The sequence below is a fragment of the Pseudoliparis swirei genome, chromosome 6 (genome assembly GCF_029220125.1).
Source record: "Pseudoliparis swirei isolate HS2019 ecotype Mariana Trench chromosome 6, NWPU_hadal_v1, whole genome shotgun sequence".
Classification (NCBI taxonomy): domain Eukaryota; kingdom Metazoa; phylum Chordata; class Actinopteri; order Perciformes; family Liparidae; genus Pseudoliparis; species Pseudoliparis swirei.
In genome coordinates, this window is record NC_079393.1 from 18,529,964 (window position 1) to 18,545,338 (window position 15,375).

Below are 15,375 nucleotides of genomic sequence, written 5' to 3' on the forward strand. Positions count from 1 at the left end.
CTGATCTCTATCCAGTGCCAGTGTCCTTGACACGTCAGTGTCCTTGACAGGCGGAGGATGTCCACTCTACAGCTGCACGTCTACACTAATCCACAATCACCTCTGGATGAGTTCACCGGCTGGGAATCGCCATCAAATCACCAGTAGGGGCTGGAAACCACCTGCTAGGATAAACACAGGAAGGACTCGCAGCCCTTCATTCAACTCTGTTTTTATTTCTACGAACAGACTGTGACCATTCAGTTGCATTGTGCAAGACACTGCGTCTAATATATATACAATTCTCTTTTATAACTTGGAGAATTAGTGTGACTTAAAAAAAAATCATGTTAAATCTGTCATGTCTCGTCGTTTATGTTAAGTTTTAGTCCTGTTTTCCATGTCCGCTTTTATTTTGTAGTAACTGTCCTCTCTTGTTTCAGAAACTTTATTTCCTGCCCCGGTGTTTCCTCGTTAGTGTGATTGTCTGCTCCTCCCCTGATTGTGTCCACCTGTTCCCCATTTCCTCATGTATTTAAGCCTGTGTCTACCTGTGTCTTGTGTCAGATCGTCTTGTCTCTTGTCTCGTCCTGATCGTTCTTGATAGTGTAGTCTTTTGTCCTGGTTTGCTTTTCCAACATAGTTGTGTTTTTGTTTTGTACTTTGTTCAAGTCTTTTTCCAGCATAGCTGTGATTTTCAGTTTTTTTATAAACGCTTTTGATTCCCCTGAACTTTGGAGTCGTGCTTTTGGGTCCCGTTTTTTGAGTCGTGACAAAATCATCATTTAAATAATTTTAAATAATCATGTGGAACACCGGGGGGAGCGTGAAATTAGTGATGTGTATCAACGGTGATCAGCTGAAGGTGGACACAGCGGCGGGGACAAGCGATCCCAGAACAATTATTGTTATCGGTTTGGATGGTTGTAATTGTGTAATGCCTCTTCACATGAAGCACCTGAGCCAGAGAGAAAGAGTGTGTGGGGGGAGCGAGAGAGAGAGAGAGAGGTCTACTGGTTTTACTGGTGACAGGGTGTCTTGATTGATTGACAGATATCCTTTTATTTGTCATGGTGGAAACAGCTTTGACTCACACAGCCACATTGTGTGGCCGAAGAGAGACAAATAGTAATAACAACTTTATTTTGTTTAAAGTACTTTACAATAAAATATGATACAACTTATCTGATAGTACCAACAAATACCATCAGTTAACTGTCGTCAGTTTGACTAAAATTTATTATTTAGTGTCTATGCTAAAAAAGTATTTACACAAATTAAATGACTAATTAACAAATAAACAATTTCATTTAATATTTATTTTATACAAATAATACAAAATAAATGTACAAAATCATCAGGAAGACAATTAAGATGAAGAAAAATATAATTGTGTTGTGTTGCATGACGATTAAGTGTTTGAGCATGGCGTCTAGAGTCCTGCTATCTCTCCAAGGATGCACAAGTTATAATAAAGCGGGTAATCCTTTGAGTCCTTTGTGTGTGTGTGTGTGTGTGTGTGTCTTGCACTGTACGAATGCTGGATGACCTCTGCCAGTCTGTGACTGCCGGCATATGGCACCACTTCACCTCCACCAGCCCGACTCGACGCCTGTGACGGTGCCAGCTCAGAAGCCCCTCAGACCTCTGCCATCTTGGCCGCACAGCAGGAAACAAGTTAGAACCGGTAATGAGGACAGATAGCGAGTAAAGAAAGCAAAGGAAGAGCCGCTGCGCTCCGTGATTTCTGACACTCGGTTTAGGTTTGACTTAGCAGAAGTCTGCCATGAGACAGGAAGAGAAGTTTATAGAGACATGTGAAATATGCTGTAGATGTATACTTGATTTCCAGAATATTCACAGAAAATAAAAGGCATGTTGCTTTATCAGTGGGCTGGAAATGAGTCAAAGAAATGGCATGTTGACTTTCCAAGGGAGCTTTGATGACAGACACGCCTAATGTAAAATGTAGTTTGTGTGGATGTTTGCAAAATGTATTTCCCTGCGATGCTGCTTGGCTTTTCCAAACTAAAACATAAATAAGAGATTATGTTTGGTCACTGACATTAGCTCGTGTCCTGTGGTTTAAACAGTTTTCACATACAAAATGTTTAAACAGAAAGCTCAGAACAGAATGTTCATAATATAGAGTCCTGCTGTGCTCAGGCCATGAAATCAATTTCCATTTGTGCAATTAGTCCACATGGTCCAGATTCAGATGGATTGTTTGGCTGCATTCCAGGCTTGGCTGTTTCATATCAATGTGACTTCTCGTTTTCTAAGTAGCACCATTTTAAATAATGACAAAAGCATTGTCAACAAGTAGATGCAGGGCGCAAAATAGTCAGACAACAGATGTTTCTAGGCCAGATAATTGAGAACAGATATCATCCACATTTGGCCATTTCCAAAGCCAAAATGACGATATTTGTTATGCCTAGCAATATATTTGCCTTTGCTTGTTGTGTTTAAAAAAAAAGTAAGAAAATTAAAGAATGTGGGTTCATGAATGTATTTTGACATTTTGATAAGACGTGTTTCTGAGACAAGGCAACAAGGCAGGCTAGCTCAAGTGCAGCTCAGCCAGTATAGTCTGCAGAAATGAGTTCTTCCAATACCAATTTTAGTATCGTAAATGCTGTCCAAAGGAGATGTTTTCCCAGCAATATATAATACATTTGTTTCTGTTTTTAACGCACTGGAATTGGAGCGGTACTCTCCAACGATTTCGGTAATTCAATTAAATTTAGTTTATTTAAGGAGAAGATGTTGTCAGAATATCTCTATGAAATAAAACAACAGTGCTCTGCAGCCATGTAATGCTTCCGTGTGCAAAAGGCCTTGAAAATAACGTATGCAACAGTAATTTTCTATTATCCTGTTGGATTTTTCTGCAGTTTGCCGAGAACTAAACTCTGTGGTGTTCAGCTGAGATGGTTCAACTTTACCCCAGGTCTAAAACGACTAATAAATCATATTTTGCAGAATAGGCTTCCAGACACACACAGAAAATCCTTTAATTAAACTCTGCTGAACAGGTTACAAATAGAGAGCTGCTTCCCTTATCACAAATCTGCTGCTTAATTGCACCGTCCGCTGCTCCCTTTGTCACAGCGGATCTACAAACCACCTCAGTAAGTGAGCTGAAGAATTAAAATGAATCAAATCAAGTTGTAATCTTCAGGTCATAGGTGCCTTTAAATATAACTCGCAAATGGTTTTGGATGATATATTATCATCCTGACACAATCATTTATCATCATATCCGCAAGGTACATTTTGTTCTCCCGATAACGGCCCCAGAAAAGGACTGGATCTCTATTTGACCTTAAATATCAACGGCTCTTAAAAGGACAAGCAAATGAAAAAGGGAGTAAAGCATCTGCTGTGGAAACATAATTTACAAAAATCAAAACACTCAAGTATCAAGCCAGTGATAAAGCGCCATTAATGAAACCACTTATATATAGGTTGATGAAGGTTTGTTGAGTATGTGTGTGTGAGGCCTCGCCAGCTGGCACACACACAGCAACACTGAAGGGCCTGAACATAGGAGTCCTTATCCGTCTGGAAGATGGAATGAAGGGTTTTTTAAAAAATGATCAAGGGATTAAAGAGCTAGCCTCGGAAAAATATCATTTATTATACCTCTGGTTTCCATGGCAATTTCTTGTGGTGCTGGCTGAGGAACTTCCGGATGCTGGTGTGGTCTCTGCCATCAGCCCCTCCTGCGATTGGCTCGTCGTCCTTGAAAGAAGGAGAAACAAAGACACACTTTTACTCTTCAGTAAAAAAAGAGCCATCCATGATGCCATCCGTGGTTTTAAATCTCAGTCTAAACGATGCATGAAAGCATGCAGCCATCCACCCATCACTGTGGTAACAGGACTCCTCACCACCAGCCACACAGTAGATATACTGATATAGAGCCACAGCCCTATCTAACTTCTGGAAGCATTAAGCAGTACATACTGTGCAGTAGACACAGAGGAGAATACCACACACACACACGCGAAAACGCACTAAGGAAACACAGGGTTATTTCCCAAGGCTACTATTTTAAGATCCTGTTGAATTTCCTCTTTACCATGTATTTATAATCCAGCAATCGACTCGCCAAAGCCCTAATCTCTAACGTACTCTAACCATCCACCCTGGGGGCCAAAATCTCCTCTCCAGGGAGCCTGAACTCTCGCCTTGATCTTGGATTTAGCCTGGTGCTCCGGCCAGAGCACTGCAGGGCTCTTTCTCTGCGGCAGGCTAAGCAGCATGTTAATGTTAATGCTGTGGTGCGGTGTGACGGCCAGGGCAGAGAGGAGCGCAAGTTTGTGCTCAGCTATGTGGAGATAAAAGGATGCCTGGCTCCTAGAGACGCAACCAAGTGGCGGGGCTGTTAGATGAGTCACAAAGCATCCTCCTTTTAGCAGGGATGTCAGAGAGGAGGCATACCTCCACCGAGACGAGCCGGAGAGGTTTCCAGCACCCCTCAAATGAGGCCCCCGTGTTTACAAAAGAATTAGGGCAGGAAGAAGATTCTTTTTTTTTTTTTTTGTAAATGAGGAAAAGAGACAGAGCGGTCAGATACCGAGTCTTTGATTACTTTTTTTTGACTTCCAAGGGAGAGAGATGAAGGAGGGCAGGGGAGGTAAATGATGAACAGTACGCCCTCCTGTCTGACACCAGAGCAGCATCATTCCTGATGTTTGTGCGTACACACACTCACAAACCTCTCCAGCACTCGTTATAACACACACGCACAGATTCACTCACAAATGTTCAAGCACACAACATTCATATTTCATCAGCTGGAGTCAGTCAAATTAAAAGCATAGACAAAGGGGGAAGTGTTGGAAAATTCTGGGATTTAAAAAAAAAAATTTACACAGTATGCTGAAAATCTTCTGCAATGCAGCAACCTAAATGTTTTGGCCCTTGAATACCTTCTGCAGCTAAATACAATTGATGCAATTAGAGATAAAACCATGAAGAGAACTGTATCTAATTATTGGCTCTTAATTCTACAAACTCCCATTGTACAGTAATGCAGCACAACTTTGTCCAATGTCCACATTATTCAAAATGTTTACCTAAATCTAGAATACCGCATGCATCTATAGAACATATAGTTAATCATCTTTCAGTTTTTGGTCATCAACACTGCAAAGTTCAGTGTTACTATCACGCATAACATTTGGAGCGCGGATCGTCTTTTCTGTCATTGTTTACTTAAAGTAAGCAAACCGAGAGCTTTTTTATTCCGTCTGTGACGAACAGTTACCATGCCAACCAATCAGCCCTCACTATGAGAACAGGTACGATGACTGGTTGAACGATTACGAAGGATTATCCGTGTGGGTAAAGGACTTTTTTGATCTGCGGCACTGCTTGCTTACTGAGAGAAACTAACGGAATTCAGAAAAAAACACAATGTCAACCATAAATCACTGCGTGGGTTTGGACCGTGATTCACACGGACAACACTTTCCAAAAGTACTGCTCCATCCAACTAAAAGTCTGCGTATCGATGCAACACTAAAAAGGTACAGTTACACTCATTGACCTGAGGTTGCACAACATCAATCAGCTGTACCTCTCTTCCCCCGACAGTGCAGAACGACGTTACACTCCAGCAAGATGATGCATTACTTATGGTACACTGCAAATACTTGTGCCATTGTGCGTGACTCATTACTTCAGAGTTACAGCCTCTCATTGATAAGCAGATCTTCATTTTCCTGGCAATGGGCCCAGACGTGCGTTATCGCGTTTCACTGATAATTCAAGTTAATGCTAAAGGGGCTGTCAGACGGCCTCATGTTAAACATAGCATCAAGACAAAACGGGGAACATCAATCAAACTAATCAGACTTCCTATTTATCAAGTGTTTACATTGCTGTTTACCTTGTTGTCTTTCAGTCAAATAAAAAGACAAATGATCTCTAACAAGGCGTGTGTGAGTGTGCAATGGGGGGAGAGACGGAAAGAGAGAGGGAGAGCATCATCTGATAACAGCTCAACGTAGTTGAACACGTGGCAAAGTTGTAAACCTCAAAAGAGATGCAATGATAGATCAGCTGTCCAATCAGTGAGCTTGTGTCACTGATATCCATCCGCCCATCAGTCAAAAGACTAAGCTCACTGTAGTGGGGGCTAGCCTCCCAAACCTCCCACACTGATACAGCACTTGCTAATCCTAGCCCAGGGAAACAGCTGCAGCCCGTGTCCTAGAATACCAATGAGCTTAATTAATCTCCCTTATTAGACACAAACAAGCAAATGTCTGCAGGAGGTGTGTGTGTGTGTGAGACAAATCTCTTGACCCTCTCGACCCCACACACGATGACAACCGCTGTGAATCAAAAATCCAAATTCCACAAATCACAGCTTCATCTCCAGCGACCTGCAACATGAAAGTTAATAACCAGTCTGAAATAATTACATTCATAATGTTTCATTCATGTTAACCACCACAGAGATATTCAGTATGTTAATTAGTCCCACAATATTAATAATAATAATATAGACGCCTCCCATGTTTCCTCTGATGTGGCTCCTGGATACTTACTGTCCATATTAATACGCATAATCTGGGTGGCAGTTATTGGAGCAATGATTTATGAAAAGGATTTATCCGCAACAATATAAACTGTAATGAAAGCTGTCCTCAACTGTGATGGTGATGTTTCTAAATCTAATACAGAAAACATATATTCAGATATCGTGCATCAGATGTTGGATAAGAATGAGTGAGTATATCACCGTGAACCAGAGCTTTATAATCGAAGTGACAACAGGGCTGTGTGAGAGAGAGAGAGATATGATGGATTGTGGAGGTCTGGATCGTGGTCCATGACTACTACCGACTATTCATACACTCTGTCATATTCATTGAATGTGTTGTAACTCTGTAATGACTCCTTCTGTACACATGGCATCTAGAATATATACACTTTTATTAATCCCCAAGGGGAAATTAGTTCTCTGCATTTAACCCATCCTTAGTTATTAGCAGTGCAGTGCATGCGATGAAGCGCCTGAAGCAACTGGGGTTCAGTGCCTGCTCAAACACTGACCTTAAATGGGGGGGGAGGGAGGATCGACCAACCCACCACCTCATGCAGCAGGGCCCCCCTTCCCCCTCCACTGAGCTAAAGCCGCCTAAATTGTCCATCTAGTCTTGCACCTGTCCATCCTGGAGAGGGATCCTCCTCTGTTGCTCTCCTGAAGGTTTCTTCACTTTTTTTCCCTGTGAAGGGTTACTTCTATTTCTTGGGAGTTGTTCCTGATCCGATGTGAGGTCCTGGGACAGGGATGTCGTATGTGTACATATTGTGAAAAGCCCTCTGAGGCAAATTTGTAATTTGTGATTAATGGGCTCTACAAAATAAACTGAAGATAATTGAATTGAATATATAGAGATATTTCCAAAAAGAGAAATAGCGAGATGAAAGTAAAGAGTGAGCCAAAGAGAAAAGACAGAAAGGGAAAGGAGACGTAAAAAATGGGCAGAATGGCGAACAAGCAGCAGAACACAAGACAGATGAACAAGAGACGTACAGAAGAGAGAAATAGTGACCAATGGAGCAATACCAAGAAGAAGAAAAGCATGACCGAGAAGCTCTTTGACAGGTAGGGCTCAGTGCGGAGCCGTCTGGTTCTCAGAAATCCCTCTGGCACGGCAAATGTCTGAAGCGAGTGCGGACCGCCAGTATCTCTTTCCCACCTCTCTGTACTGCACAGACCAAACAGACGGGTTCAGAGCAGCAGCACCACACAGGCCTGTGAAGTATGACACCCTCACCAGCACTGTGGCTCTGTATGTGATGCGACTCCAAGTGAAAAAGATGGATATTCAGCTCACAAGTCATTGCACAATTGAGTACAGAGAGCACAAAACAAGCGCTCCAAGATATGGTTGGTGTTGCAAAGACAAACAAAGGTGACTGGCAAGTCTCAGAAACAATGCAGCAATGTTTTTGAAAGTGCCAAACACAGAAAGGATTAGTCTGCCACTGCAGATCCACTACACTGAGAGTTTGAGCTGCTCCTGTCTGGCCATCGATTCAACGTCCCAAGGGCCAGATGCAGCATATACGAGTCTTTCATTCCCTGGGCCATAGAGACATTGAACACAACACGACTGGACAGGGAACACGTTTATTTTACGAGATGTTCTCTCGTTTATCTATATCTATAGATATAGATATAGACATAGATATATATACATACATTCACACACATGTATATATACACACACATACATATATTTGTGTATATATATATGTATAAACATATATATATACATATACGTATATATACATTCACATACATATATACAGGACTGTCTCAGAAAATTAGAATATTGTGATGAAGTTCTTTATTTTCTGTAATGCAATTAAAAAAACAAAAATGTCATGCATTCTGGATTCATTACAAATCAACTGAAATATTGCAAGCCTTTTATTCTGATTTATTGCTGATTATGGCTTACAGCTTAAGAAAACTCAAATATCCTATCTCTAAATATTAGAATATCATGAAAAAGTATACTAGTAGGGTATTAAACAAATCACTTGAATTGTCTAATTAACTCGAAACACCTGCAAGGGTTTCCTGAGCCTTGACAAACACTCAGCTGTTATAAATCTTTTTTTTTACTTGGTCTGAGGAAATATTAAAATTTTATGAGATAGGATTTTAGAGTTTTCTTAAGCTGTAAGCCATAATCAGCAATATTAAAAGAATAAAAGGCTTGCAATATTTCAGTTGATTTGTAATGAATCCAGAATGCATGACATTTTTGTTTTTTTAATTGCATTACAGAAAATAAAGAACTTTATCACAATATTCTAATTTTCTGAGACAGTCCTGTACATATATATATATACATACATATATATACATACATATATACAGACATATACACATCTATACATATATATATATATGTATCTATATATAGATACATATCCATATATACATACACATATATACATATACACACATATATATATATATATACACACACATATAGACATATATACATGTGCAGGTACACCACAGATGTGCAGTTTCTCTACACCACAGTTACATAGTAAGAAACAGAATAATAGCAACTTGTTTTGTAACAACCACCATGTCTTTCTTTGAAATGGTGTTTTGTTTAAATCAATTATTCTCAGATTAATTCATATCAAAGCTAAAACTGGAACAAAAGCAAAGCAATGATTGGAATTTCCAGAATGGTTAAAAATAACAAAACGTGATTGAACCGTCTTCCGAGTTGTCTGATTGTAAAGAATATATGAAGACCAACGTGCTATGAATAATTTAAGGATTCACGTGCGAGGGTCTTTAAGTAACAAAGAAAACAGTGTAGGGAATAGTGATGAAACCTCTGCTTTCCTAATGGCTCTGCAAGAGGACTGAGGGGAGGGAGTCGCACAAAGACGGAGAAGATGCGGCTCACTTTTATTTCTCCAGTTCACAGCCGAGAGGACCAATTATGCACCCGCCTCACAGGGAGCAAGCAACTAACTGAATTACTCTTGCTGCTTGCTGGAATTCAAAAGCGTGTTTGTGGCAGTCATTGGACACACAGGGTTGGCTATCATAAACGTCTTCAGTTGGACCCAAGTTCACTTGCTCCTTCACTATCCACGAGCACACTCGCCATGGCAACAAGAGGTCTGCCGCCAGACACCTGTCTGAAATAGTTTGCGAGCTAATCACATGTTTCATGTTTTTCTCATGCTGTGCTGTCAATTGAATCCCCCGCCATGCTGCAAAGTAAATGTTCTTTTCAGAAGCAGAAGAGAGGAAGAGCGCCGTGACGAATGAGTCAGTGACCGGCCTGTGAACCACACGTCTCTCTTTTGAGTCGTTACAGGAAGATGTGGTTATTGTCAACACACAAGATCAGTGCAGCGCGTGCACCATACCGCTCGCTCAGAAACACTGCTGTGTTAACTTGAAATTGATCTCTATCGTTTAAAAAGATAAAGCTGCTGTCCTGGGAACCATCTCAATGATCCTGGATCAGCAGTCATGAGCCCTGAGAGGTCGATTGAATCTGCACCCTGGTCTCACAATCAGCCGTTATTCGCAGTCTATTTCATATACCTTTACATCCAAATCCATATTCCCTTTAACAAAGTATCTGGCACTGCTGAACAGAAATCATCCTGAGCACATTCAGTTAAACTATTGCAATACAAATCCCATCCAAAAGAGAGAAGGAGTGCAACTATTTGTGTCTCCCCGCCTGCATTATTCATGTAAGAAATTGCATGCCGGTCAATGAACAGTAGAAAGGCTGCGTGAAGAAGAGAGGGAGAAAAATGGAAGACGAATAAGGGACGGCTGCCGCCGATAATAGGAGTGATAGAGTCAGTGGCTCCAATTCATTGGTTGAAAGATGAATAATGCAGAGGTGAGCATGGCAGGGAGACAATAAGTAGCAGAAGGAGAAGAAGGAAAGTAGCAGAGGGAGGGAGGGGGAAGAGATGGACGGATGGTGTGAGGAAAACAGTTGAGGGAGAAACAGGAGTAGATGAACACTTATTAACCTGCATGGGTACTTAGAACGCTCGGATTTTATTTGAATGAGTATGTGTGTCCAGAAGTGTGTCCTTGAGGGTAGCAATACACATTATATCTGAATATAGGTCTGTATGGATCGTGTGCATCATGCATCTGAGGGCTCCTACCAGCATGCAGCACATATGAAGGTGTACAGTGGATGTACGGTACAAAGTGTGTCATCTATTGATTTAGGTCTGGGTGGTAGGACTTCTGTTTAGCTTGAGTCCACATCAATATCTGTGAGGAGCAGTGAGATCGCTCTCTGGATCAATAGCGATCAGGAGAACTTTTTCTGTGTTGTCACGTTTGGCTTCAGGGCCTCGAGGTAAAAACATCAAAGTTGAGATTTTATTGAAAACATTTTTTTACACAAAAAACAAACTGAATGCTGGATTTGATACGTAACAAATGGTGTAAACTATTAAAGAGCAACGACAGATTGATTAACCCTTGTGTTGCCTTCGGGTCATTTTGACCCGAATCAATATTACACCCTCCCCCCGCCTTAGGATTAATTTGACCCCATTCAATGTTTAATGTCGGTGTTCTTTCGGTAGTCAACAAACAAACATAAAGTGCCTCACACTTAAACTTGGAAAACAATATTAATTCTAATAATTTTCTGGAGGTTTTAATTGCTGGCGTCAAATTGAACCCAAAGGGTAAAACATGTTAGTAAATATAAAGGTAACATGAGGGTGAAACATTGAATCGGGTCAAAATGACTCAAAGGCGGGGGGAGGGTGTAATATTGATTCGGGTCAAAATGACCCTAAGGCAACACAAGGGTTAATACAGATATGGTCACCAGGTATTTTGTGCGAGGTGAATGAAAAAAACAGCACTGCAGTTCAGTGGCAGCTGCATTATGGGTGCCGACAATGAATCAGATTCATATGGAAATATGTGGCTGACTGGTTGAGGGCATGGTTTTACATTTGGTTGAGTGGCTGATAGAGAGAAAGCAGACAAAGCACAAAACTCTCTTTTTTAAGGGGCTTCTAATCTTTGCAGAGTAATTAAAAGCGTCTGAGCAGTGATTCAGTACAACCTGAGGAGAAATGCCCGGTGGAAATACAGCTAAAGGTGCCTTTAATCATTATAGATTATATTTTAAGTAGAGCTTGAACAAGTTACGGGTCAGATGAGTGCAACAGGAAAATAAATGGTTGGAAGGGGACAGAGTGCGGACGCAGAGAGTAAAGACAGAAAGCATCTGAGCTGGACTCCATGCCAGCAGGTGTTAATGTCTGGGCAGCACAATGCATTACTCTGGACTTTCTATCACAGTAAGAGGCCGGGTGAAAAAGAGGAATATAAAAAGAGAGGCCTGTCATCCGCATTCGGTGTACCTTTTCCTGTCCAGACTGATCATTACTGATGGGGTGTGACACGGGGCAGCTGGCAAACAGAACGGGCAAACAGTCCACTGCCAATCATCCCCGACCTGCGTGCTGCTGAATCTGACCTGATCAACACCGAGCCTACTGCGGGGAAACCGAGGCGCTCCCCGACAGAGATGGACAGGAATGCACTGACCGACAAACAGGCTGCTCTCATGAGACGATAATGGTGCATCAACTTGTGCTCTGCATTTTTCCCGTCACTCTTTAATGGCGTAAACCGGGATGGATGGATTCATTTTATTTTTCCCTGACTGCCATCCACTTTTCTGAAACATAAAGAGTTTTATCAGTTCTGATCAGGGTGTGCTCGACAGCCGCACAATGAAAAGGCACCTGGCTGCTTCCATTGGCAGAGCTGAGCACCGCCACAGGGTTTTTTTTTAAAAGCCAAAGCTTTTCAGAAAAGACCATACAAGACTCTTTTTTGAAAATCAGGATAATGCTGAACAAAAGGTTTCTCAGGGGCGGGTGGTTTGCAACAACAATAACAAGGCGGGAGAGAGGCAACCAAGTCCCAACACAAAGATTGGTTTTGTCCGTGAGTAAATAAAAATGTGCTATATTGAGCCTGCAGTGAGCAGTTAAACAATGTAAAACATAAGGAGGTAGCGTAGGATCAAATCCAGCAACTTCCGGGAACATCTGGTAAGAGTTTGCTTATTTTGCATTCAGCATTTTATCAGATTCTAAACATACTAATTTGCTTAATAACCAGCTGGATCAGTGACACCTGCAGGCAATGGGTTTTAATACAGCAGGTTGTTCTCGGTCTTTCATTCTTATAGATACTGATTATGTAAGTGTTGCAAGTTTCAAGTACATCTAAACTCTCGCTGGTGTGTCGTCTCCGGCGCATTTAAGCAAAAATTTGTCGATGCTGAAGGTTATTTTCTAAGCTTTCTCAGTGTATCGTCACAATATGTCTGAGTGTGGAGAACTTGTGCATTAAACTGTGTGTTTATCGCACACGGCACCCAAAACCTCAGCACATCTGGTCGGAGCACATCAAGGCATGAATGTAAGATGCTAAAGGAACTCCCTCCTTCCACTCGACACTCAACAGCTCTCTTGACCTGAAACCAGAGATGTAAAATGAGGCAACGTCCATGCCACACTCACGTGCACACGGCTCTCCATACCGCATCTACTTTGTGAAAGGAAATAAAATGAAAAGGCTCATGTGAATTATGAATGAAAGAAGGGTCTATGTAAAGTGTAATAATGGGAGATACTATCTAAATGTTTTGGGCTCTTCTGGAAGTTACTTTTTTATTCAACACACAACAAAAAATGTATAGGAATTTCCCAACCCCTAGCACACTCACAGGCGCACTATAGTGACACATCGGTCTAAACAACACTGCTTACACACAACTGTGACCAACTAAAATGCACACCTACATTCCCAAGTTAGTGTGTTCTGTACATACTGTACATGTATATGCACACAGTTACACTTCATTATAACTAAAAGAGCTCTTTTGGATCAATAAACGAACAGCAAGACACCCGAAGGTGGTCCTGCCTTCATTATCGCTAGTAAAGACAACAGTGATTACCTATACCAACAATCAATACTTGTCTTCTTATCTTACCCCAGTTGAATACTTACACCGATAGTAACAATCTCATAAAGGAGGTTGACAGCTTTATTTCCTGCTCTGAATATGTTGAGAACAAGGAGCAGTCAGTCTAACAAATTAAGCCCCAACTGAAAGGAAATATTATGCTCAGAGTTCATAAAAAATAATTAAGGAATTCATTATTCTAGCTTGTAAAGAAAAGAAAAAATGGTAGTATAAACTCTATACACTATTTTTACGTGTCTAACAATAACTCATTTAGACAGCCGAGGAAACGGAGGCATTAGTTACACCTGCCAAATCAAAATGTCTGCTGGGAGGAGCCTCCGAGGACAAGCTGAATGTCAGCTGTCGCAGCGCGTGGAGCTGCAATCAGTCTGAGACACGGGGAGGAAAGCGAGCCGCGGTTCCACCTGTTGTCAATTTACAATTAGCGCTCGTGGTAATGCGTCTCCGCTGCAGTGAGCAACAAGCCAACGATACGTTTTCAGTGTTGAGAAAAGAAAACATCCACTGAGTAGCGGTCACAGTGTGTTTGCTGTGTGTTCCCCAGCGTTGTGTATTCTGTAAAGGAAGTCCAGCCCCGTAGCCATCACTGGATTGGGAGCTCTCTCTCCCGTTAACCTGTTTGACCAATCACAAAACACTTGGTTATGTTGTATGTAACTGTGTATGTCTTATTCCAAACAAAGGCAGTGTGGGTGTCCTGATGGGCGAGCAGCTCGAGGCCATGAACAGCAAAGTGTCTGTATCAGGTTCACAACATGCCCGAAAACATCGTTTTCCTTTTTTAACAATGACAGTTTTGAAGTGTGTTTATTTTAAATATTGAAACCTTGAGAAATACGAATGTTGTGAAATATATATATATATATTTTAAAGAAGCAGTTGCATGGAGAACTTCCAGTGAACATGACTTGACCGTGTAATGTGTGTTTCAGTGCACTCCACATGCCGTATCAGTGATATGTAGGTTCCCTATTTCTGCTCCTGGTATTTCTGCTGACCAGCACCCCCGAGCTCTCGGTCTTGCCTTAGTATTTTCTTCCCTCCACCCAGCTCTTTCCTCTGTTGCTTTCTACTGATAAATACAGTTTAATTCAGTGTGATTGAACTTTTGCTTCAGGTCGAGAGAGAGCAGAATGCAAGCTCATTATAAAACCTGGCCCTCCCTGACGAGATGTTTGAAGGACCACTGGTTACGTAAGCTCTTTAAGTGCTCTTTAAAATATTTGCCAAGCGCTCAATATAAAGTGTCTTCAAAGACCTGGTGCAGCCCAAAAGTAACTAAGATGGATGGTGGCAGAGGAAGTAACTATCAATCATCCACCCTGCCGAAACAGGCAAAAGGAAAACAAAGAGACTCAAATGTAAAAAACTTTACATTTAGAAAGCAATGCAAAAAACAACAACACAAAAGCTATCAAGAAAATGAGCATAAAGGTTTTTCTGTGGGTGTATAAATAGAGCTCAGCAGTTTGGGAGGCTGGCCAGTGGGAGCCGAGGAGATGAGAGGAACCTGTGGCCACAACAGACTCCATTGTTAGCTGGCTTAAACAAACATAGGGATGTGTCAGCAACGCCGGTTGCACCAGGGGGATGACTTTTACAGTTTCCTTTATTTTCTTTTTTCACCTTCCTCCACGCTTTCTTTTTGCTTCCTTTTAAATTGTGCCATCACCCCCAGGCCCAGAGAACATGTCACACTCAGTCTTTCACCATAAAGAACGGTTACCTCTGTAGCTCAGTGTCCATGCATGGATTCTGTGCATGGACATATGCGTGTGTTTCAGATGAATGACATTGTTGACCTTTGTGAAGT

General features: G+C 41.5%; 1 protein-coding gene across 2 annotated transcripts in view; it reads right to left on the reverse strand.

Moving 5' to 3' along the window:
* The window catches only part of b4galnt4a (beta-1,4-N-acetyl-galactosaminyl transferase 4a), a 179,741-nt gene that overhangs the window by 52,662 nt on the left and 111,704 nt on the right, over positions 1–15,375 (reverse strand). The window contains exon 3 of one of the 2 annotated variants that reach the window (XM_056416859.1): positions 3,628–3,726. The exons of the other annotated variant lie outside the window; for it this stretch is intronic. Within the exon in view, the coding sequence (XP_056272834.1) occupies positions 3,628–3,726 (99 nt within the window). The remainder of the gene's footprint in view (positions 1–3,627; positions 3,727–15,375) is intronic. 2 annotated transcript variants of the gene reach the window in all.